We start from the raw sequence: 24,762 nt of genomic DNA, 5'->3' as shown, positions 1-24,762 counted from the left end.
AGAATGGTACTATCCCAGCCTCGGCTGGATGTTGGCAAGCTCAGGGATGAGAGAGTAGCTGAGGAGTTTGCGAACAGGCTGAGTGGACACTTGGGGGGTCTGGGTGCTTTGGGGGGTCCTGAAGAGTTGTGGAGTGCCTTCAAGACCACCGTCCTTGATGTTGCCGGTGGATGTCATGGAACTCACCGCAGGGCAAAGAAGAATTTTGTCTCTCAAGGGACACTGGATACCATTGACCAGAGTCGCAGGGCCAGGCTGAATGGCAGAGCTGAGCTGTTCAGGGAGCTGAGGCGTAAAACTGTACGTGCACTGAGGGCGGACAAGGAGGCCTATGTGCGAGGAATCTGTGAGGGGTAGAGCTTCACCTGTGGACAGGTGATTCTCGTCCCGCTTACAGGGGAATTCGCGCATTGCGTTCATCCAAGCCCATCCCTCGGAGCACTGCAGTTAGAGCAGAGAGTGGTTGGCTCTTGACAGGGGAGTCTGAAGTGAAGGCCCGCTGGGCCGGTTACTTTGAGCGGTTGTACCGGGCTGATCCCCCAGCTGTCGAATTGGACGTCAAGGGTGTTACAATCCCTGTTGCTGACCCTCAAATCAACTGTGGTCCACCTTCGCTTGTGGAAACACGGGCTGCGGTGAACCAGTTGAAACGGTGCAAAGCTCCAGATATCTGTGGCATCCATGCTGAACTTCTCAAGGCTGGTGGAAATGCTGCACTTGTGTCGTTGCATGCAGTTTTGTGCTCTGCCTGGAACACAGGCATCATCCCAACTGATTGGAAGAGGGGCCTTGCTGTTCCTCTCTGGAAAGGGAAGGGTGATCGCCAAGACTGCAACAACTACCGAGGAGTGACGCTGCTCTCACTGCCGGGCAAGGTCTTTGCTCGGATAATTCTTGATAGGGTTCGCCACCATCTGCTTGAGCACCAGCGTCCAGAGCAGTCAGGCTTTACACCAAAGAGGTCAACGATTGACCGTATCCTTGCTCTTCGTGTCCTCACTGAACGCAGATGAGAGTTTTGGCAGGGGCTGCTTGCAGCCGATGTTGATCTCTGTAAATCGTTCGATTCAGGGAATCGGGATGTCCTATGGAGGATTCTTGGTCTTCGTGGGGTGCCACTAAAACTGATCGATCTGATGTCTGAACTCTACTCTGGTACTGAGAGTGCTGTGAAGTGTGGTGGTACCATCTCTGACTTATTTCCAGTTGATACTGGAGTTCGTCGGGGTGTGTACTGGCCCCCACACTTTTCAGCACTTGTCTGGACTGGATTTTAGGGAGGATGTCGGAGAGATCAAGCTGCGGTGCATCGTTTGGGAATGTCAAGATCTCGGACCTTGATTTTGCAGATGATGCAGTCATCTTTGCGGAGACTTTAGATATCCTTTTGGGGGCCCTCGAGGTGCTGAATGAGGAATCGGAGCCGCTGGGATTACGGGTTTCTTGGGTCAAAACTAAGATCCAGGCTTTCGGTGACATCTTGGATGCTGCTGTCCTGTCTGTGTCTGTTTGTGGTGAGGATGTTGAGGTCGTGGAGAGATTCACTTACCTTGGCAGTGATATTCATGTCTCTGCTGGCTGTGAGTCAGAGGTCAATAGATGTCTGGGTCAGGCCTGGGGAGTCATGGATTCACTGGATCATGGGGTGTGGCGCTGCCGGTTCCTGTGCGGGAGGACGAAAGTCCGAGTCTTCAGGTCCTTGGTACTTCCAGTCTTGCTCTATGGATGCGAGACTTGGACTCTGACCAAGGATCTGAGATGGAGACTTAATCCCTTTGGTACCCGGTCTCTTCGGAAAATCCTTGGCTATCGTTGTTAGGATTTTGTGTCTGAGCAGTTGCTGAGAGAGACTCGGATGAGATTTGTTACTTGCATCGTCCGTGAGCATCAGTTGCGGCTGTATGGACATGTGGCTTGTTTTCCTGATGCTGATCCTGCTCACCAGATTCTCTCTGCGAGGGAGTCTCTGAGTGGAGGAGGCCAGTGGGCCGACCACGTGCCTCGTGGTTGCAGCAGGTTCACCATCATCTCAAGGAGATGGGGATGGGCCTGGCATCTGCCTGGGGGGATGGCCAGACGGAGGCCCCTGGAGTCCCGGCAGAAAGTGGACGCAGTGACGCGCTGTTCTGGCACATGCTCCCATACCTGACCTGACCTGACTATAGGAACCTGTATGTTGTGTGCAATCAAATTCCCAAATTCGTAACACTACCCCCTCCCCTTTTTACAGACTCGTCCCAAGTCATCAAATTTTCGTGTGACCAGCATGTGTAAGTTTTCCCCTCGTTCGTCTTACCTTCGGATCCCTGATTGCGACATTTCTTTTTCATGTCCCAAAAATAAATATCCTAATGCGCTGCATAACTAACTAAACAAACTCACTCATTCGGACAACTTAACTAAAATTTCCGACACTAAAACAAACATGCAGGTGGTGTTCAACTTATCAACAATTTTCATTTAACTTATCCATTACTTAACCATGGCCCAGGACTTGTGATCTGTGAAAGGGGAAAGGCAAAAGTCATTGCAAAGTCATTGGTGCAGGGGAATGGATGGAGATGGTAGCAAAAGCAAACGAACATGATGGATGTCCGGGCTGCCTGCAGGTTAGTCCTTGCAAAACTGGATGTTCCTGGCGCACATGGTGATGGATGGAGACAGGGGCAAACACAAACAAGGGTTTGCAGGCATGGGGTCATGACAGAGGCAGGCAAACTCGGCATGGCAAGCCAAGCCCATGCAGAACAGGTGGCTGTCGCACAACAGGCCGGCAGGTGAAGCTGGCCGGCCTCTGGTGTGGTTCCATCAGGTCTGGAGGGAGTGCGGTGGTGCCGGCCGCTCTGAAGGTGGGCTCGGACCACGCTCACTGTCTCCCCCCACTCTATCGCCTTTGCCTGTCTCTGTCCATACCCACTCCCTTAATTTGCCACAAAACACAACAAAATTTAGCCCCTCTTTATTCTTTATTTCCCTTTTATAATTGTCTCCCTAACCCCCTTTATCGTCATTGTCCAGCTCGCCTATCATATCAACCTAGCCTACTCCCAACCCCTAAAATCCTTTTTGAGGGGAATAGGGAGAAACTGGCGTCCTATCTCGAGGCCCAACGAAGCCTCAGAATGGCCTCCTCAGAGTTCAGCGATCTACCAAGGTGAGTCCAGCGGCCTACAATGAGCGAAGGGATGAATGGTGCGAAGGGGTACATCTCCTAACTGCCCTAACATTTATTACACCCTGAAACTACCCCGGGGCTTTCCAAAAATGCCTCACACTTTGAAACTATCGGTTCTAAAACCATGATTCCCTTCGCCTGTGTTGGTGTCCATTATAAATTTGGGCCTTGCCCTCAAATTTTCATTCGTGCTCTCGCACAATTTCCTGGCTGGGCAGCGTGGCTCAACTGGCAGGAACTCCCCCTCTGCCGAACTCTAACCATGGCACCCCCGGGCTCACAGGCTGCCTCCGAGCCTAGCTGCTCCCTATGAATGTGGGGGGGTTGCCCTCTCTGGCATTGCCCCCCTCTGATGCCCACATGGCGTGTTGGTGCCCCGGGTCCCTTTCCGAGGGTCGCCCGTGCCCAGTACACTGCCCCTGTGGCATTCTGGCACTACGGGTCCCGTTTCCGACCGGTCGCCCGTGCCCACTACACTATCCCGGCCCCTCTTGGGCCCTTGGCCTACTCTGGCGACTAGTCCGGTGCCCGAGGTGCCCTCTAAAAAAAACTCACCTTTCAGCAGCCACGCTCCCAGCCGGTCCATGAACTCTTGCACCCCTCCAAACGGGTTTCGTGCCTTCTCTCGACACCAACAAAACGACCTCCTTTTGGTAAATTTGAATAACCCACTAGCGAACATTAAACTGACCCCAGGGTCACTTGGGTGGGAATCACTCCTCCCCCCCCCCAACCAGTCATTCGCATCATGCATGCCACATTCGCTCCACTCACACACTTGGGCCCGCTGTCCCACACTCATTCCTCACACACTTTCCATTTCACAACTCACACAAACACTCTATCCTGCCATCCTTTAACTAAATCTCCTGACTAACTCATGCTCCCTAGTCATCCCTTAAAACTCATGCCACGACGTCACTGCGCATCTCAAAGCAAGCCTCGCACTTCGAGGGGTTCCCCACGCGAGCACATGTGTTCTGCCCATCCGTAACCCATGCCGCGGAATCTCCGATGACGTCATTCACACCCCGAACCTGTGCGATCTCTCGCGCAAGCCGGGGTACGCGTAACGCATCGGAGAGGCCGCTTCGCACGCTCTGCCAACAGAATGCACGACGCTGGCCACATTGAGCTTTACAAACACACTTGCCCGGAGAACCCGTCCGAATCAAATTCACAATTCCAGCCGAGCTTCTGTACGTCCGCGGGATCGGCTTGTATTCACTGCGGGCGTTTCCGGACCGGATTTCACTCGCGCAGGCGCGCACGCGGCGTCCTCGTGCGAAGCACAGCACGGACCCCGAGCGCGCTGCTGTGCAAATCCCGCACTGTCACCAAAACAGCTATGGCCGCTATACGGCCTTTGTCCCTTGTCTGGCTCTGTCTACGTCGCCATTCAACACGCGCACTCCCACGTGCTATGATGCTTGCACACCTCGCCATGACACTCGGACACGCGGTTTTTCCACGGAGTTCTTATAATAACCTGGACCAGCAATGCCATCTACTCGCAGCAGTGAGAACTGAAGTCACCGGAAATGGCTCAGCGGCCATGTTGCGTTGCCACTCGCAAGTCGCGCGCGCAATTCACAAAACCTGTAGATGCATTAAGAGTTTTAACTATTTTGCCAGTATTTTGAACCGGTAAACGTAAAAATGCCACGGTGCGTGGTGTACGGATGCAATAATAAGTCTGGGAAGAGCTCCACATGCACCTTTCATCGGTAAGAATGCGATTATTGATGCTTTTTTTTTCTCTTTCAATCGTCAATCTATTTTTAGAGTATTATTTTAAGAAGTTACAATTTAAACGATAAACGCCAGTATAACAATCTAAATGATGGCCAAAGTACAGTCGATAATTTGAAAGAAAATGTAAAAAAACGATATTATCCCGGAATACGCCGGAAATGAGTTTTCCAGGCGTCGAGAATTCAATTTTTTTCCGGAGATTCATTCCCCCCATCGATCGCCGTAGCTGCGTAAATAGTTGGGCGGGTCGCTCACAATATTTGTCCATTTGGGGGCATAGGCCCTCCCTATTCCGAGGGTCCTGGCTCCGCGGTCTACCTCACCCGATGTTACCCCCAAAATAATTTTGCTTCCTACGTGCATTAGGGTTAGGGGGTCGTATCTATCTTGATATCAGAAATCTACCTTCACTGACGCCAATTGTAGTACCCATCCTTCCATCCCTTCAAATGCCAATAATCGAAAACGTCATTCGGATCTTTTTTCTCCAGATTCCCAAAGGATGAAAAGTTGTGCAGACAATGGGGCCAGGCGCAGAGAAGGGAACACTTTACACCAACGCCTGGTGTGACATTACTTTGTAGTGAACACTTCCTGAACTCTGACTTTGACAGTACGGGCCAGACGAAACGGCTTAAACAAGGCGTCATACCAAGCGTCTTCAAATTTCCACCTCATCTCCAGAAGGTTAGTATACATGATTTATTACAATGGTCTCCACTAAAAAATACATATTTATTTGATACAAATATTACATATTTTTATTTGATACAAATATTTATTTGACACATTAAATTGTTTTGAATCTATAAAAGTTTTAGAATTGATTTTGGGTGCGAATACCCGAAAAACGACCTCCTTTGCTGCCAGGATTTTTCTATGAATTTCTGTACGATTCTGACTGTGTCAGACGATTTTAGGTCGTTTTGTATTCGTGCCCAAAAAAATTAATTCTTACACATTAATTTTATAAATTCATCCACATTCAAAATGTTTATAAAATGAATAAATTCCTGTGGAAATCAAATTTAGCGCAAATTTTCAAACTTCATGGACATCCTGTATATGCAATTAAAATAAATGGAATCCTGAATCAGAGTGCTCCAATTGTGATTCTATCAAGCGGTTCGCACTGTATTGAATTTACCACTGAAATTTCCGTGAATTATCAGTTTTCTGTTCACCAGTTAATTCGAAATTTCGATACGATATTAATTATGTTATTTTCTACACAGAAACCAATACGTCGGAAACCACCGGTTGACAGACACCTGGCCCCAGAGCCAGAATTCACAGCTGCGCCAGATTCACCACCAAGGCCGTCAACTTCAGCAGACCACACGTACTGCGCCGATCCGATTCCCAGTAAAATGAAATGGAAGCTGGGTACGGCAACCGAGACCATTGAGAAACTGAAGGTTACACAGCAGAAAACGCGAAGATTGAAGACAAAGGTAGAGAAATTAAGCTCTGTCGTTGAAGAACTAAAAAACAAAGGGATGGTTTCGGAAAATTGTTTCGAGATACTGAATTCGACATTTTCTGGGGTACCACTGGCGGTTATGAGTCGAATATTAAAGAATCAGGCGAGCAGAAAGAAATCCAGGCAAGAATATGACACTGTGATCAAGTCATTCGCCCTCACGCTAAATTTCTATTCTGCGAAGGCCTACGACTATGTACGCGAGGTATTCGATCTCGCTCTACCTCGTCCTTCAACGATCCGAACCTGGTACAGTGCCATAGACGGATCACCGGGATTCAACCAGGTAGTATTTTGACGCATTAGAGGCGAGATTTAAAGAGGATAGGTGTACGCTATGTGCCCTAATGTTGGACGAAATGTCACTGATGGAATCAGTAGAGATGTCTGGTGACAAGGTGCTAGGATATGTGGACATTGGAGCAGGTAATCTGGACGATACCACGCCACTTGCTAAAAACGCTTTTGTAATTATGTTGGTTGTGGTGAATGATCATTGGAAAGTTCCAGTCCCCCACTTCTTCATCAATGGTTTGACTGGTAAAGAACAGGCCAATCTTGTGTCTCAGTGTTTACTAAAGCTACACGAAATTGGAGTTAATGTCATCTCGCTTACCTGTGACAGGCCTTCAGCGCATTTGACAATGTTGAAAGAGTTGGGCGCAAGTATCAACCCGGATAATATGAATTCGTCGTTCCCTCACCCAGCAGATCCTCACAAGCTCGTTTGGGCATTCCTTGACGCGTGTCATATGTTAAAGCTTGCAAAGGAATTGCCTCGGCACACTGAAGACGATGAGAGACAGTTCTCAGAGGGTCATCTCCTGGAAATATATAGAAAACTTGTATGAACTGCAGAAACAGGAAGGACTACGGTTGGCAAACAAACTTAGTCGGAAACATATTGAATGGAAGACAAATATAATGAAAGTTATTACGGCTGCTCACACGCTGAATTCAAGTGTCGCGGATGCAATTGAGTTCTGCCGCGAAGAGTTGAAACTACCTGAATTTCAAGGGAGTGAGGGAACTTGCATCTTCATCCGCACACTGGATCAACTGGTCGATCTGTTGAACTCCAGGAACCCTTTGGCACGCAACTACAAGGCACTGATGCATCCTGCTCGCGAGGCAGCTTTTTTGCCATTCCTGGAAAAGACAAGTAATTATCTCACGACCTTGACTAATACTTCTGGTCAACTCGTGACAAAGACAAGATTAAAAACAGCATTTATTGGGATGCTGACTTGTATCGTAAGCATTAAAAACCTCTATCTGACATACGTCCAGCCCCAAAATTCATCTCTAAAGTATTTGCTAACATATAAGCTCAGCCAGGACCACATCGAGTTGTTCTTTGGAGCCGTCCGTCTAGCATGTGGTGGCAATAGCAATCCAACAGCCAGACAGTTTATCGCAGCGTACAAGCGTCTTCTGATGCGGCATGATATCAAAGCCAACAAGGGAACTGTTCAGCCCAGGATGCAACACGCATCCTCACAGCTGTCATTCAAAAATATCACGAAGAGGGCTGTCCCAGATAAGACGCAGGATATTCTCATAGCCAGACGCTACGATTTGCAGCTTCACCAGCCAATGACGAGTCACCACGATTATGCCGATATTCCACCATTTAACAAACTTTCTGTGTCCCTGGAGTCAGTTGTAACCTATATTGCAGGATATGTGGTTAGGATGGTTATGCGGACACTCAAATGTCAAGATTGCTTGCTGGCTCTCACGCAGAATGATAATGTCAATTTACCTGCCGAGAGGCTGATTGCTGTTAAAACAAGGGGTGGCCTTACCGTTCCATCATCAAGCGTTGTTCAAGTATGTGAAGCCACTGAGAAATGTGTTAAGAGAATGCTCGCGGTGACAAATGGTAAGATTCCTCGTGATAGTTACCTGAAATCTGCAATCTCTGCATCAGTGTTGGCAGAAGTAGGATCGAGTGCATTTGACTCACTTTGTGATCACATGTTTGAGACGGAGGCAGACTGTAATCATGCATTTTCTCTCATACAGCACATCTGTGAGTGCTATACAAAGATTCGTCTCCACCATGTTGTTCGAACCATGAACACTGGATTGAAAGATAAACTCATCAGGAAAAAATTCAGCAAACTGATCCTATTTGCACATCAATAGTTTACTAACCATTTGCATTGAAGTGTTTCTCCTAGGTTTCGACATATCTTATGTTTCAACCGACTGCGATTATAATAGTTGATCGTCATCTTCTATCGGTCAATGCATATTAAACCAGTCTCATTAGTGTGTAGATTATAGATCAGTTTTATTAAGGTTGTCCAATGTCTGTTCAATGTTTTCATGATTGATCAATATATTATAGGCCATACAGGGTAGCTTTAAGCTACTCACATAGGGGGTAGCTTTAAGCTACCCACTAAGGCCTATAAAATATTGATCAATCATGAAAACATTAATGAGACTGGTACTGGTTCAATATGCTTCGACCTACGACAGAAAGCTACCCTCTATAATATACACATATTAATAGGAGGCCATAGGTTAGTCTGTAGATTATAGGTCATATTTATTAAGTTTGTCTGATGTCTGTTCAATGTTTTGATGATTGGTCAATATATTATTAATTATAGGCCATGAGGCCTATTATTATAGGGGGTAGCTGAAAGCTACCGCCTTGTGGCCTATAATAACACAAATATTATAGGCCATAGGGGGTTAGCTATACACATTACACTGATTATCATCGGATCATATGACATATGATATTGTTACGGCTGTGGAAATTCGCAAACCTCCATTCAGGTCCCGTTGGTGAGATATCTCTTAAGTACATGTGTCGTTAGCCCCAAACCCGTTGTTTCGAGGGAACAAATGTGATACATTCGGGCTGCGACGCTTTGAGTCAGTCATTTTTCTTTCTCTATCTTTTATTTCAAATAAAACCCAACGAGGACGCTCGGTGGGCTTTTCGCGCCATTCTTCTCCGCGCTTGGTGTGAGGGGAGAGAAGCGAGGGGAGGGCAGCTGGCGCCGGATTGGTGGATGCGCGGTGTGACGCGGCCAGGGAGGAGGAACGCCCCTCTTCGAGACATTTCTCGAAGCGCCTCGAAGGGGGGTGGAGAAAAGAACGGGGCGGAGCAACAGAGCGGAGCTCCGGGATATAAAAGTCGGGGACGGGCGAAGCAGTTTCGTGGATGCTCTTGCTCGGTGGATATTCTTGCTTCGTGGTTGCTCTCGTCTTCTGGCTCGCTCGTCCTGGTGGCTGCTGGCCGGGTCTTTTGTGGGGCAGTTGCAAGACCCCGCTGGCGGCAAGGAGCGTCCGCCATTCCCCTCTCCCCGACTTCGGGCATCCACGTCCCCCCCCTATCCGTGCTGGGATAGCGCTGAACACTCGGTCCGTGGCGTCGAGTGGCCAACACGTGCAGGCGCGAGGCACGCCGGAGAGGCCTCGCCTACCACGCTCGGGCACGGAGTCGCGGTTAGGCGGGACCACGTCGACGGACGTCGGAGAGGGACTCGACACGCTCGGGGAAGTCGCGACTTCCATTTATTTTGGGTTCTGTGTAAACATGTGTGTGTGGCGCCAGTCTGGTGAAGTAAAATTGTACAAGTGTTCTGTGTAGTAAATCATATTCGGTTGTTGCTCTGCATCGTTCCTTGCTTGTGTTTCTTTACGGTGATTGTAAATACGTGTATTGCTTTTATTGTATCCCTGTGACTGTAATATACCTGCCTTCCGTGCTTCCGTATTAAATGTGCTTGTCCGATTGTTCCCCGTTTCGCTGCGTCCTTTCCTTCGTTTGAATCTCCATCTTGCTTCACGTAAAGGGTTCGTAGTTGGCTTAATACACCCGATAAGTAATTAGAACCGTCGAGGCCGACGATAACACCGCTCGGTTATCCCGATAGTACGGAACGGACCGCTTAAGCGGCCCGTGTCCGGAGTCGACCTGCGGCGAGGTGCGATCGCCCGGTTTACCATCCGCGTGGGTACTTACGTAGGTCAAGTTTGGCGAGCAACCCTATCCCACGCGGGTGGCCGATTGGCACGATCGTGGTGAGGCCGAAAGGCCCACCCGTGACTAGCTCCCGGCGTTGGTCCGAGAGGGTCACGACAGAATTGTCCGTCCGGTGGGCGACGTGCCGCGATTCGAGTCACGTGGCCGATCGCACGCCAGCGGGCGCAAATTCGCAACAATATGATAATCATTCATGAGAATTATGACACCTCGTACTCACTCACCTCATTGATTCTTGCTGCAGAGCTTGTATTAGTTTGGTAGTGATAATGGGCGGCGGAGACTGTTGTTAGTGAAATGAAAATCCTGTTCTTCTTATTAAGCTGTACAAAAATGTTGTTTTCAGCGAGAAATTTGGCACAGATTAATATATTCAATCTGTGAATTCGGATTGGCAACGCAACATGGCGACTTCAGTCGACAGAGGCCGTTGCTGGTCCAGGTTATTATAAGAAGTCCGTGGGTTGTGCCCTCTCGCATACCAACCGCCATTTCTCTTTCATACCGTGACCTCACACACGCGGTTTCTTTCACACATGGCGCTTCTCCCTTAAACATGTTTTCACTCACGCACGCCATTTCACTCATGCTATGCGTACGTTTCAATACCCTCGCTGCACTCACACCTTTAACCACACACACACCAAGACAATCGCACTGGGGATTCGCGCCACCACAAGGGGTCCCAGGGTCTCCATACCCCCCAAGCTCCGCGTGTACCCGTAAACAGCACTCATCTGCTCTTCCTCGGTCAGCACAACCGGACTCACCTCGTCGCGATCTGCTTCAAGGGAGCATATTTCCTCCCTTTGTTCCTGAAGGAAGCTATCCTGCTGCTTGCATCGGGTCCCAACACATTCCTCAAGCTCAACCCCATTGACCCTCACGAACTCCATGTGTGTGTGTTTGTCAATAGTGTCGTCCACTTCACCCCCTGTCTCCGCTGATGGCTGTGGCAGCCATTTTCCACTGCCATCAAAAATTTTGAGATGGCCCAATATCCAAATCTGTTCATAATATGATAGGCCACTCGTGTGCCAAATTTGGTGCTTTCCTCACAAAATGCACAATTGTTATGCTATATTTAGCTAAGTTTCCCCACTATAGTGGAAAAAAACCTTCACAAGAGTTTGTAAAACGATTAGAAAAGGATTGTATTAGACGAACTAAATTAATGAAAGAAACAAATGAACCGATGAAATTAACCAAAGAAGAAAAATTTGAATTTAGAAAGAACAATAAATGTCATATTTGTGATGAGGAAATTAAGAAGTTTAAAGTTCGGGATCATTGTCATCTTACTGGTAAATATAGAGGTCCCGCTCATTCCTGTTGTAATCTTAATTATAAATTTCCTTCTTTTATTCCAGTCTTTCTTCACAACAGCGCCAACTATGATACACATCTATTTATAAATGAACTTTCAAAAACACCAGGGAATATTTCTGCCATAACAAACACAAGTCAAAAGTATATTTCATTTATAAAAATGATATTCACAAAACCTTGAACTCGTATTAGGTTTCTAGATTCTTACAAGTTTATGGGAAGACCACTTGCCTCCCTCGCATCAAATCTAAGCTCCATGGGGTCTTTTCCAAATCTTAATTCATTCTTTCCAAAAGAGGAAATTCAGATGAAAGAGAGAATTCAAAGTAAAGAGGAAATTCTTACAAGTAAGGGAATTTATCCTTATGATTATATGGATTCATTTACGAGATTTAAAGAAACACAACTTCCTTCAAAAGAAAGTTTCTATAATAACCTTTATGAAGAAGAGATAAGTGATAAGGAATATAAACATGCACAAGAAATTTGGAAAATATTTAAGATAACGAACCTTGGAGAATATCATGATTTGTATCAAAAACAGATGTTTTATTGTTTGCTGAGGTGTTTGAAGCTTTTAGATCACTCTGTCATAATAAAAATTATGGATTAGATCCTGCCCACTATTTCACAGTTCCTGGTTTAGCTTGGAGTGCAATGTTGAAAATGACAGAACAAGATATAGATTTAATCAGTGATGTAGATATGCTTTTGATGATTGAGAAGTCTCAGAGAGGTGGAAATATCACAAGTATGTTTAAAAAGATATGCGAAAGCAAATAATAAATATCTTCCAAATTATGATAGTGAAAAAGATAGTAACAAGTCTGAAGACGACGATGGTTCACAAGCGGTATTTGACGATGTCGATTGTTTCAGAAGTCAAGGATGAGAAAATGTGATAATGTTTGACCAAGTTATAAAAATGATCAACATGATGTGGTACGAGTGACAGGTTATAAGCTGCAAAATGTCGAAAACCCGGTTTCGTTCAACAACTTTCAAAATTTGACCTTTGCATAACCTTTAAAGGTCACAAAGCAATGTTGTGGACATTAAAATAAGGAAACAGGATAGGTGCTATTGCTTATTGGAGTTAGTTCGTCGAAGAAGGTCGAAAACCCGGTTTGATTCCCACAACTTTGAAAATTTGACCTTTGTGAAGTTTAAAGGTCAAAGGTTAAGGATTATGACCTTTGGTGCAAAACTTCCTCTGGAAAATTCCAGGAACAATATAACGTCATATAGGCTATATGGCATTTCGCACAACTTGGATTATCCATACTTTGATGAAATCAGCGTAAAAGCAAACTTGAAGGGGGCACCAAGGGCAAGGTGTGAGAGATAGAGCAAAATGGTTTCAAGACTTTAGGTGGGGAATGACCTCAAGATTATGCATAAAAAATAGTCATCCAAGCTCTCAAAGTTTAGGCGGTCGAATGATTTTTCTGTCAAAATTCGAAATTTTCTAAGTTCGTGACCTTGTGACCTTGACCTTCTTGACCTTGGGAGGAAAATGAAAAATCGAGCTCCGTGGGACTATGCAGGTGCTATTGGGCTAACCAAATACCGAAACCCCTGTCAGATTCGACAAACCCCCAAGGAGAAGATGCAAATTGAAATCGGCTACCCCCGAAATACACAATTCGCAATTTTCTAAGTTCGTCACCTTGTGGCCTTGACCTTGGGACGAAAATCAAAAATTGAGCTCTGTGGGGCTATGCAGGTGCCATTGGGCTAACCAAATACCGAAACCCCTGTCAGATTCGACAAACCCCCTGGGAGAAGATGCAAATTGAAATCGGCTACCCCCTAAAAACACGTTTTTTTGGGCGTGGCTCCGCCCATCATTGGCGCACCACGACCATTTTCAGAAAAAACACAACCAGATCATGATATAAACCTCCCACCAAAATTTTATCAGGATCGGATCAAAACCCATGGAGCTATGCTCGGGACAGACAGACAGACAGACACAACAATAACGAATATAGTGGTCACTTATTTTTTTCGTGAAAATATTTTTTCACTTTTTTCATGAACCAATTATTTGGTGTATTTTGATATCAAAAGGCTTTGATGAATATTGTTATTTCTTCTCAAGAGGAATTGAATGAGGAAGAAGAAGGTTATTATTTTGAGTTGATTTGAGGTACCCGAGTGATCTTCATAATAAGCAGAAAGACCTTCCTTTTGCATGTGAGAAAGAAACCCCAAAGAAATAATGATAAAGTGATTATCATAAAAGTTTTAATGTTAAAGGTAAATCAACAGAAAAGTTATTAACAACATTCTATGACAAAGAGGGATATGTTTTGCATCAGAGAAGCTTGAAACAGTTTTTGGGAGAAGAATTGAGAGCAGCTAAAATTCAGTTTTAAAATTTAAACAAAGTCCTTGGATGAAAAAGTATATGAAATTCAATGCAGAAATGAGAACAAATACAAAAGTAAAATTTGAAGGGGAATTCTTTAAATTGATGAATAATGCTGTCTTTGGAAAGACAATGGAGAATGTTTGAAACAGGCAAAACATTAGATTTGCAACATCTTGGAAAGAAGCTTCTAGATTGATAAATAAACCAAGTTTTGAGAGAGAAGAGGTTTTTTCAGATAACTTTTCTGCTGTTCATATGGAAAAGGAAAGTATTGTAATGGATAAACCAATTTATATTGGAACAGCAGTTCTTGATTTATCAAAGATATTGATGTATGATTATTTGTATAATGGCTTAAAGAAAGAGTATGGTGAAAATGTTTCATTATTGTATATGGACACTGATAGTTTTATCCAAGATATAAAAACTGATGATGTTTATAAACATGTGAAGAATAATATTGAAGTATATGATACAAGTAATTTCAGTAAGAAGAGCGAGTTATTTTCAAAAAAGAATGAAAACGTTATTGGTAAGTTTAAGGATGAGTTGGGTGGAAAAGTAATGAGTGAGTTTATTGGATTGAGAGCAAAGGCATATGTTTTTCAGTATGGTGATCAGATTGATAAATGGTTAAAGGGAATAAAGAAATATGTATTGTAGAAATCAATAACTTTTAGAAATTATTATAATTGTTTGATGAATAAGAAAGTAGAGGAAAATGAATGCAATAAGATGTTAGAAACATAAGGTATATCGTGAAGAAGTAAATAAAAAGGCATTAGGAGCTTTTGATGATAAGAGATTTATTTTAGATAATGGAATAGATTGTGTTCCATGTGGATATTGTATGATAGAGTGAATATTTAATCAGAGTATATAGAATAGATTGTGTTCCATGTGGATACAAGTTTTAACCAAATAGAATATGGGTTCGGGTTTTTAAGGGCTACCGCCGCCTTTTTCACAATATATTGTTCCGGCTGTGGAAATTTGCAGAGCACCATATAGGTCCTTAGATCAGTTATATCAATAAGTCAGTGTTCAGATAGATTTCCCCACTGATGTTTAAAGGGATTTTATTCGTGTTACCAGGGCTGTGATCTTTGAGGTAGCCGTTTTTCTTTTGCTATCGTTATTTTGGACCAACCGCCTTTCAACCAACCCAACCACACCCGCATCTCAACAAACCACGCCATCCTCACCACCTTCCCCACAGCCGCCAACATCACCTAACCACCTTCTCCACAACTGCCAGCATCACCTAACCACCTTCTCCACAACGCCGACCGCCACGCCACCATTACAACATCCACGCCACGTTAACCACAACCTTCACAACCACACAACCGCGTTTCCACCTCAGCACAAGGTTGCGAGAAGCCTGGCATTCATCGGGGGAGAACGGACGACGGCCCCACCCCCCCAACGAATAACATCTGCGCCGCCCATCGTAGCAGGAGAATAACCATGCGAGTGGAGCGAGATGCAATGAACGGAAGGGAAAGAAAGACCCCGATTCTGGCAAAAAACGCCCTCCTTCTGGAAATTTCCCGCGCGTGCTGGAAGAAAGGAGGGGCAAGGCGCCAGGGGGGATAAAAGGGCGAGCGCAGCGCCAAGCTGGAGTGAGTCGGGGAGAAGGGTGTGGTGGAGGTGAAGGAAGAGTGTCGTGTCGGACTTGGGGGCAGTCGTGTGGAGCCGCGCTGGAGCCAAGAGACTGGAGTCTCTGCAGTCGGGAAGGAGCCGGAGAGATTGCGGAGCCAAGGCACGCGGCCTGACGGACCGTGCCCAACCGTGGGTCGCTGGAGAGGGGACGTCGAGGTTCACCCTAGCAAGTCACCACGAGGGTGAAGGTAGCCTGCACGGCCTATCGGAGCCCGTTCGGTCTACACGGTTCCGTGTCATAAAGACCCTAAGAGGTCCCGTCTACCCCCTTGTCTTTAAGGGGGTTTTCCCTTGCTTTTCTTTGTGTGAAAGTTGTGGCGCCGTGTCCGTAAGTCGAAGCTGTCGATGAGTATACATAATAAACAGACGGTGGTAGCTCTTTTCCTTGCTCGCGTCTTGTCCCGTCCTGCATTCATGGCAATAACTGCATGTGTGTTTCACCCATTCATTACTTGATCGTACACGTGCATGTTGGTGTAATAATAAATGTGCTTGTTCAAATGTTAACCCGTTCGTTGTATCCTCTTTTCCCAATTGAACTGCCATATTGCAATCGGAATACAGTTGGTTGTTGAAGTGACCGATAATCGAATCGGGTCCAAGGCCTGGCGGTAATACCCGGCTCAGTTATCCCAACACGGAGCGAGCTGCTTCAGCGGCTCGTGTCCAAGCAGGCCTCGTTGAGGTACGGTCTCTTGGTAGTCTGTCGGTAGTCTGCCCGTGCGAATAATTAGGTATATCGACAATTCGGCGATTTGACCCTGTCGCGCGCGGGTAGAGTGTTGACTTGGCCGTGGTGTAATGAAACACACACCCGTGACTGGTTTCCGGCGTTGATCCGGAAAGTTGCGACTGAACTGTTCGTCCAGTGGGCGTACGGCCGCGATTCGGCAAGGGACGGTCGTTCGCACGCCGGCGGGCGCAGATCCGTAACAATATAAATGGTCGAACCAAGTATTAATCAAACTAAAGAGTGGAGAAAATCTCAGTCTTGGTATATAAATGGAAAACATAATGAATGTGAAAAATATCAAATAAGTCTTATTGAAAAAATAACTCAAACAAAGGTAAATAAAACAAATAAGTGAATAAATTTAAAAACAAGTATGTTCGAGGATGTAAAGGAAAAAAAATATCCTTGAATGGACTGAAAACTTTGATGGTTATCAATTGAACAAGAGAAAAATTAGAATTTACCACAATCTCAAAATGATATGCAACTCAGGGGGAGGTCAAATGAGATCAATGAGAGAAGTATGTCATTTCATAATGACACAAAAGGGGTATCTTGAAAAATATAAAGATTCAAATGTTTTATTTTTAAATATTTTAGATGGGGATTATTGTGCAAAGAAAATTAAACTATTGAAGGAATTTGAGAATGAACAAGTCTTCAGAGTTTCAATGAGTGAGCAAAACAATATGCATTGGTTATTTGAAAAAAAGTGCTCCGAGGCTAAAAGGGGAGGCTATTAAAATCTCCATTCACTTACATGTTTTAGATATTTCAACAGCAGAGAATTCAACAGGTTGGGATAAAAAGGAGGTTTTTTTTTTAGGGAAAAAAATATGAATCGCTGAGAATCCCCATTCACTAAACATGGGGGAAAGTGAGCCAGAATCAGGATATTCACCCTACTGACAGTACATGGAGCGTGAGGAATGGAGTCTGATGAAGAGAGCAACTCTTCCACCAGGACGAGGCTCAGGTCTGTCATACGGGAGGAGGGAGTAACCACGGAGAGATACTTAAGAGTCAGAAACGTCTTGAGGAAGTAAAGTTTCTGTTCGGCAGATTTCTGGTTTGTCAGTAGCAACCTCTGTGGAAAGACAGCATTCAAAGTATTGCAGCACCCTCTGAGGTTTAGGGACCGGATTGTGGCGAGATCATGGCGGGTGGTTACACCGACTCTTGGTCTGTCGGGCGAAGAATAATTTTGTCTCTCAAGGGACACTGGATACCATTATCCAGAGTGGCAGGGCCAGGCTTAATGGCAGAGCTGAGCTGTTCAGGGTGTTGAGGCTTAAAACTGCACTTGCACTGAGGGAGGACAAGAAGGCCTATGTCCGAGGAATCTGTGAGGGGGTGGAGCATCACCTGTGGTCATGTGATTCTCGTCTTTCTTCCAGAAGATGGTGTGCATTGTTTTCCTCCAAGTCCATCCCTTGGTTTCCTGCAGTTCGAGCGGAGGGTGGTCGGCCCTTGACAGAGGAGTCCGAAGTGAAGACCCGCTGGGGTGGGTGGTTACTTTGGCTGAATCAGGCTGATCCACCAGCTGTCGAGTTGGATTTTATGGATGTTACTATCCCGATTGCTGACCCTCCAATCAACTGTGATCGACCTTCCATTGTGGAAACACAGGCTGCGGTGAACCGGTTGAAATGGGGTAAAGCTCCATGGATCTGTGGCATCCATGCTGAACTTCTCAAGGCTTGTGGAAATGCTGCACTCATGTCATTGCATTCAGTTCTGTGTTCTGCCTGGAACACAAGCATCACCTCAACTGACTGGAAGAGGGGCCTTGTTGTCCATCTCTGGAAAGGGAAGGGTGATCGGCAAGACTGCAACAACTTCCGAGGGATGACGCTGCTCCAACTGCTGGGCAAGGTCTTTGCTCAGATAATAAGCTCGGGGTTAGTTGATAATTCTTGATTCCATCTCACACACACACACACACACACACACACACACACACACACACACACACACACACACACACACACACACACACACACACACACACACACACACACACACACACACACACACACACACACACACACACACACACACACACACACACACACACACACACACACACACACACACACACACACACACACACACACACACACACACACACACACACACACACACACACACACATCCCTGCACCCAGATTCAAAATACGAAATAATTCTGGCTGCCAGACCAAGTGTCCAGACAGGCTGAAATTTAAAACTTATATTCCCCATGACTACTGGATCATAATTGTGAAGTTTCACGTTGATTGATGAAGTGATTCAACAGATATTTTTTGAAAGGTTTTTGTTCCATCTTGCCTGGTGTTGGCTTCATGGTGTGGAGGGTGGGCTTGGGGTCCGAGGATCCTGAGTTCAAATCCCACTCGGCTGTTGAATGTGCACATAACCAGGCAGGGTTGACTCTGTCTGTCATCCTTCTGAAGTTGGTAAAAATGAGTGCCAGCATGGTTGTATACTGTGAAAAAGTGGCGACCAATCCAGGGTTGTGTCCAATGGCCAAGGAGACTGCTTCGGCAGCACCAATGCTCTGCACAGAGTGTGGTCCCAATGGATGCCTGGACGGTTCCATCCAATATGGTGACAGACGATCTAACATAAATCATTTTTGAAACCCTGGTATGCTCAAGGCTTGGGGAACAGGTGGGTAAAGTTTCCTCTTGATCTGTCAAGCCGTTATGAAGCAGAAGTTTTTAAATATTTATTCTTCAAAATAAAATAAAACCATAGCTATCAAACCACATGACCAATGACGTCATCAATTTCTTCCCACCATCGAATTTCACCCGAGATGATCCTCAAATTTTGAGACTGACCAGATAAATCGTTCGACATCACAATTATGACATCATAAAAAAAGAAATCTGTGATCAGGCAGCAGATGGGTACGAAGGTCAAATTTTGAATCCCCAATCCCTCTGGACCTGTCGTCACTCTCTAATATAATTATGATCAGGTCAGTTCAGATTTGGGGGCATGTGCCGGAGCAGCACGTTGCTGCGTGAACGAGCCACCCAAAGTCCATGACTTCTTGCAAAGTGAAGGAACTTCGTGTTATTCTGGTTCACAGTTCCAGACCCATGAGGACGATCACATGTCTCATAACCATACCTATCAGTTCCAGTTGATGCATTGAAATCCCCCAAGACGAGAAGAGTATCTCGCTTGGGGCACTGATCAACCCCAGTCTCGAGTGTGGCACAGAATGTCCTTCACGGTGAGATCACTCGACTCAGTCGGAGCATCTACAGAGACCAAGGAAATGACACCCAAGGAGTGACGAATCCTTAGTCCCATAATATGCTCGTTTACCGGTGTTACCTCAATTATCATTGGAGTCAGCTTATTGAACACAGCTGCAACAACTCCTTGGGCATGGTAACCATCAGAGCGACCAGACCAATAGTTGGTGCAACCGCCCGCCATGATCTCTCCGTAACACGGTCTCCTAAGCTCAGAGAGTGCTGCAATACCGATGTCCAAATGCTTGAGCTCAGATGATAACAGACAGATGATCATCCTCTCTGAGGAATAGGGCATTCGAGGCATCCACCCCAAGGGACCTCCAAAGGTTCACCCAAGGAGAGTGCCGTCTGGTGGACCTCAGCACCACCCCGAAACACACTCCCACAATCTGACCCGGGAGGGTTACCTTGTGGTGTTCTTCCTATTATCAAAGAAAGAATGGGGGTCTCGAAGGCTTTGCCCCAATCCTGTCATCCGGTGAGTTGCCCTGCGAAGGGAACCTGTACAACAGGTACTCCCACGGAGTGGGTTTTCAGATTTGCTTTTGTGCTTTTCATATGTTTTGCAGAATGAAGGGTTTTCCGGTGGCCGGAGTGTAAATCCTGCCACCAATCTCCTGATAAAAAAGTCACCCAACTGCAGGAGGACGTCCGCAGACACAGTTGGGCACGAGCTATGGATGGCCGTTGGCTCACAAGGAGCTCGTCCGCCCTTTGTGAATGTGAATTATGATCAACATCAAAAAAAGAAAATGACTTTCTGTGGGAGATCTTCACCAAGGGTAGATGGTGGTACAAGGTGAACCCTTTGGTCGGATCCTCGGTGTCGTTTCCAGGATTCTCCCGAAGAGATCAAGGAATCCTTCATGGATTCAGACTCGGATATTATGCTCTTCATTCCAATTCACATGTGACAGGACAGGATGTCACCCGACGGGGTTCTGTATTCGGTGTGTGGTCACCGAAGATCTGGAGCACATCTTCACTCAATGTCCTCGTTTCGGAGAACCCAGATCGTCCCTTTTCCACACTGCCCGAGAAATGGGGATCATCGGGTCAGGAGTCGGATACACTTTGCAATCTGAGCCAAAATCTCCCTCGACTCTGTAAATCGGTTTTACAATGTATTAAATAAACGGGGCGAACACCATCAATACCCCAGTGGTGTTGAGCTTCAGCCGATGTGTCCAGGTGTGTGGCACAAACAGAGCATCACGGATCTGATCGCGTCATGAAACACACGAAGAAGAAGAAGATCGATATTAAATATCAAAAGAAGAAGAATAATTGAAGTCGTCAACAACGACAATGGAGATGAGTGATTGAAAGGACAATAAAAGTGATTATTGAAAGAGGAAGAAGAATAATCTGAGTTAACCGGAAGTACGAGGAAGAACTTCCGGGTTGATGTTCCTGTGACCCTTGTTCACTCCAACCCGGGTCCTCGTGGTCGGGGAGGAAATGATGAGAAGAGGAGGAGAGAGAGAGGAAAACGGTAATTTAAATATAAAATAATTCTCTCTTCCTTCATGACGGAAATAAAGGAAAGTTAAAGGAGTTTTTATTAAATGTTTGTTGAGGTGTTTGGTTGTTGATTTAATGAGGTGTTTTTCACTCGTTTTGTTTTATTCTCCACGTTGTTTATTAATCATCATCACGAAACTTCCAACAACGAGGATTAAACCTCATTCTTCCTTTTAACGACAAAACTACCAAAAACCTTTTATTATTAACTTGTAAATCCAATTTTATCTCAATGAGGAGGTGAAACGAGGTACGATTACCCACTTTACCTGTTCCGTGGGATATTTAACCTTCATCACCTGAATGGAGATAAAAACCTGATTCATCATCTAAAAACTCCCAAACTTCGTGTGGGTCTAAAATGTAACATTCCTCCTTAATCTGCGGGGGACATTCCGTGTCAGGGATATTGGACTCCTCAGGGAAATTATTCTGGAATTCTATAACTCACTGGGAACGTCATGAACACAGTCCCCCCTCCCCCCACGCTGTCCCTACCCCCGCCACGCTGTCTCCCCTCCCCCCGCCACGCTGTCTCCCCTCCCCCGCCACGCTGTCTCCCCTCCCCCCGCCATGCTGTCTCCCCTCCCCCCGCCACGCTGTCTCCCCTCCCCCCGCCACGCTGTCTCCCCCTCCCCCGCCACGCTGTCTCCCCTCCCCCGCCACGCTGTCTCCCCTCCCCCCGCCACGCTGTCTCCCCCTCCCCCGCCACGCTGTCTCCCCTCCCCCCGCCACGCTGTCTCCCCCTCCCCACCACGCTGTCACCCCTCCCTCCACGCAGTGTCCCCCTCCCTGCACGCTGTCCCCCTCCCCTGCACGCTGTCCCCCTCCCCTGCACGCTGTCCCCCTCCCCTGCACGCTGTCCACCCTCCCCTGCACGCTGTCCCCCCTCCCCGCTGTCCCTCCCCTCTGTCCCTCTCTCTCCCTCCACGCTGTCCCTGTGCCCCGCCACGCGGTCCCCCCCTTCCCTGCCACGCAGTCCCCCTTCCCTGCCACGCAGTCCCCCTTCCCGCCGCGGTGTCTCCCCTCCCCACCACGCTGTCCCCCCTCCCCGCCACGCTGTCCCCCCGCCACGCTGTCCGCCCTCCCCGCCACGCTGTCCCCCCTCCCCGCCACGCTGTCCCGCCTCCACGCCACGCTGTCCCGCCTCCACGCCACGCTGTCCCGCCTCCACGCCACGCTGTCCCGCCTCCACGCCACGCTGTCCCGCCTCCACGCCACGCTGTCCCGCCTCCACGCCACGCTGTCCCGCCGCCACGCCACGCTGTCCCGCCTCCACGCCACGCTGTCCCGCCTCCACGCCACCCTTTCCCGCCTCCACGCCACGCTGTCCCGCCTCCACGCCACCCTGTCCCGCCTCCACCCCACGCTGTCCCGCCTCCACGCCACGCTGTCCCCCCTCCACGCCACGCTGTCCCCCTCCACGCCACGCTGTCCCCCTCCACGCCACGCTGTCCCCCCTCCACGCCACGCTGTCCCCCTCCACGCCACGCTGTCCCCCCTCCACGCCACGCTGTCCCCCTCCACGCCACGCTGTCCCCCCTCCACGCCACGCTGTCCCCCCTCCACGCCACGCTGTCCCCCCTCCACGCCACGCTGTCCCCCCTCCACGCCACGCTGTCCCCCCTCCACGCCACGCTGTCCCCCCCTCCACGCCACGCTGTCCCCCCTCCACGCCACGCTGTCCCCCCTCCACGCCACGCTGTCCCCCTCCACGCCACTCTGTCCCTCCTCCCCTCCATGCTGTCCCCCTCCCTGCTGCCCCTCCCCCTCCCCACTACGCTGCCCCCTCCCCGCCACCCTGCCCCCCTCCCCTCCACCCTGCAAAGTTTACCAATGTGGGAACCATCTGTGACCTTCGCAAGGGTCACAGTGGTCGGAAGAGGACAGGACGTAGTGAAGAAAATGTGGAAATGGTGAGATAGGCGGTCGTTCAGAGTCCAAAAAAATAGATTCGACGACTTTCTGCCGAGACAAACATTCATAAGAGCACCGTTCAGAGGATCCTTCGCCAAGACATTCATGCCTTTCCATACAAAATTCAAGTGGAAACGGTGCTAACTGATCAACAGAAACGCAAACGACTAGACTTTGCAAATTGGTTCTCAGGAAAGTTGGAGGAAGATGCAGACTTCCTCAAAAAGCTTCACATGACGGACGAATGCCATGCTCACTTGTCCGGGGAGGTAAACAAGCAAAACTTTCGGGACTGGGGAACTGAAAATCCTGATAATGCATCAACTGAACTGATGCCTCTTTCTGTTCTCAAAGTCACCATGTGGGTGGTGGTTGGTTGGTATGGGATAATTGGTCCATACTTCTTTGAAGATGACCAAGGATGCACTTGCACGGTAAACCAGAGGAACTATCGCGAAATGATTCAGGAATTCTATCTGCTTGAGCTACGTACTCAGGCCCGTAGGAGAATCAACCTGATCCAGATGAGAACCCAGTGGTTCCAGCGGGATGGGGCACCGCCCCATACAGCCAGGGACACGAGGCGTTTTCTCAAACAACATTTTGAGGGCCGCTTTATCTTCCTCGACAAAGACGTTGAGTCGCCACCGTATTCCCCTGACCTTACTCCTCCAGACTTCTTCTTGTGGGGGTATCTCAAGGACAGGATCTATGGAAACCCTCGGCCTCAGACTCTTGATCAGCTGAAGGAAAACATCCACCGAGAAATCCAGAACATTCCTCAGGAAACGTTTCCCAAAGTGATGGAGAACATGATAGCGCGTTTGCAGGCAGTGATCGGACAACGTGGAGCCTACGTCAAACATGTGGTCTAAAAGAAAACGACGATTCCATACCAAAAATTAAATTTTGGTGGCAATTTTGACATTGGTCCAATAAACATCAACCTTTCAGCTTTCTATCCAGCCATATATCTTTTTAAAAAATATATATGTTATGACCATCCTCTTTGCAGATGAAAAGTTGTATTTTTTTGGGACGCCCTGTATATGCACACACACACACACACACACACACACACACACACACACACACACACACACACACACACACACACACACTTTTATTATTTTTGGCCTGTGAATTAAAACAATTCGGAGTCACCACACATGATCGAGCTGCTTCTGTAATACTTCGTCATTCCCTTCACCTCACCACGTCATTCAATCGGCATTGCAGTGTTGTGAAAAGATACGTATGGACACCGTGGGGCCACGCCGAATGTCTCTCAAAATACCACTCGTCACATGGAAATACCACCCGTGGCTTCACTGATTATGGAGGAGAGATCTTTTTCTTTTTAAATTTTATGGCATTTTCAGAGCCTCGTGACTCCATATACACACCACATGGCCAGATGTAAAAGCGGTAAAGAAAGGAACCTTCAGCTATTCCATAATACTTTATGGATTTCCTGCTCTCTTTTAAAAATGTCAGAACCGCCTTGCAGAGTCAGGA

General features: G+C 47.3%; 1 protein-coding gene across 5 annotated transcripts in view; it reads left to right on the top strand.

The window, feature by feature from the left end:
• Nucleotides 1-24,762, top strand: part of LOC147029224 (uncharacterized) — a 68,636-nt gene that overhangs the window by 5,407 nt on the left and 38,467 nt on the right. The window contains exons 2-3 of one of the 5 annotated variants that reach the window (XM_085876441.1): nt 5,422-5,617; nt 15,351-21,298. The exons of 1 other annotated variant lie outside the window; for it this stretch is intronic. Coding sequence is in view for 1 of the 4 variants with exons in the window: in XM_085876438.1 (XP_085732564.1) it covers nt 6,301-6,384 (84 nt within the window). In the remaining 3 variants the exon portion in view is untranslated. Of the gene's footprint in view, nt 1-5,421; nt 5,618-6,165; nt 21,299-24,762 lie in introns of all 5 variants that reach the window. 3 more of the 5 variants (XM_085876439.1, XM_085876438.1, XM_085876440.1) reach the window with 3 other exon arrangements.

The sequence above is a fragment of the Eptatretus burgeri genome, chromosome 4 (genome assembly GCF_056783735.1).
Source record: "Eptatretus burgeri isolate ZD-2024b chromosome 4, Ebu_testis_v1, whole genome shotgun sequence".
In the NCBI taxonomy this organism is placed as follows: Eukaryota; Metazoa; Chordata; class Myxini; order Myxiniformes; family Myxinidae; genus Eptatretus; species Eptatretus burgeri.
The sequence above is the reverse complement of the archived record's forward strand: the minus strand, read 5'-3'. Positions and strand labels throughout refer to the sequence as shown.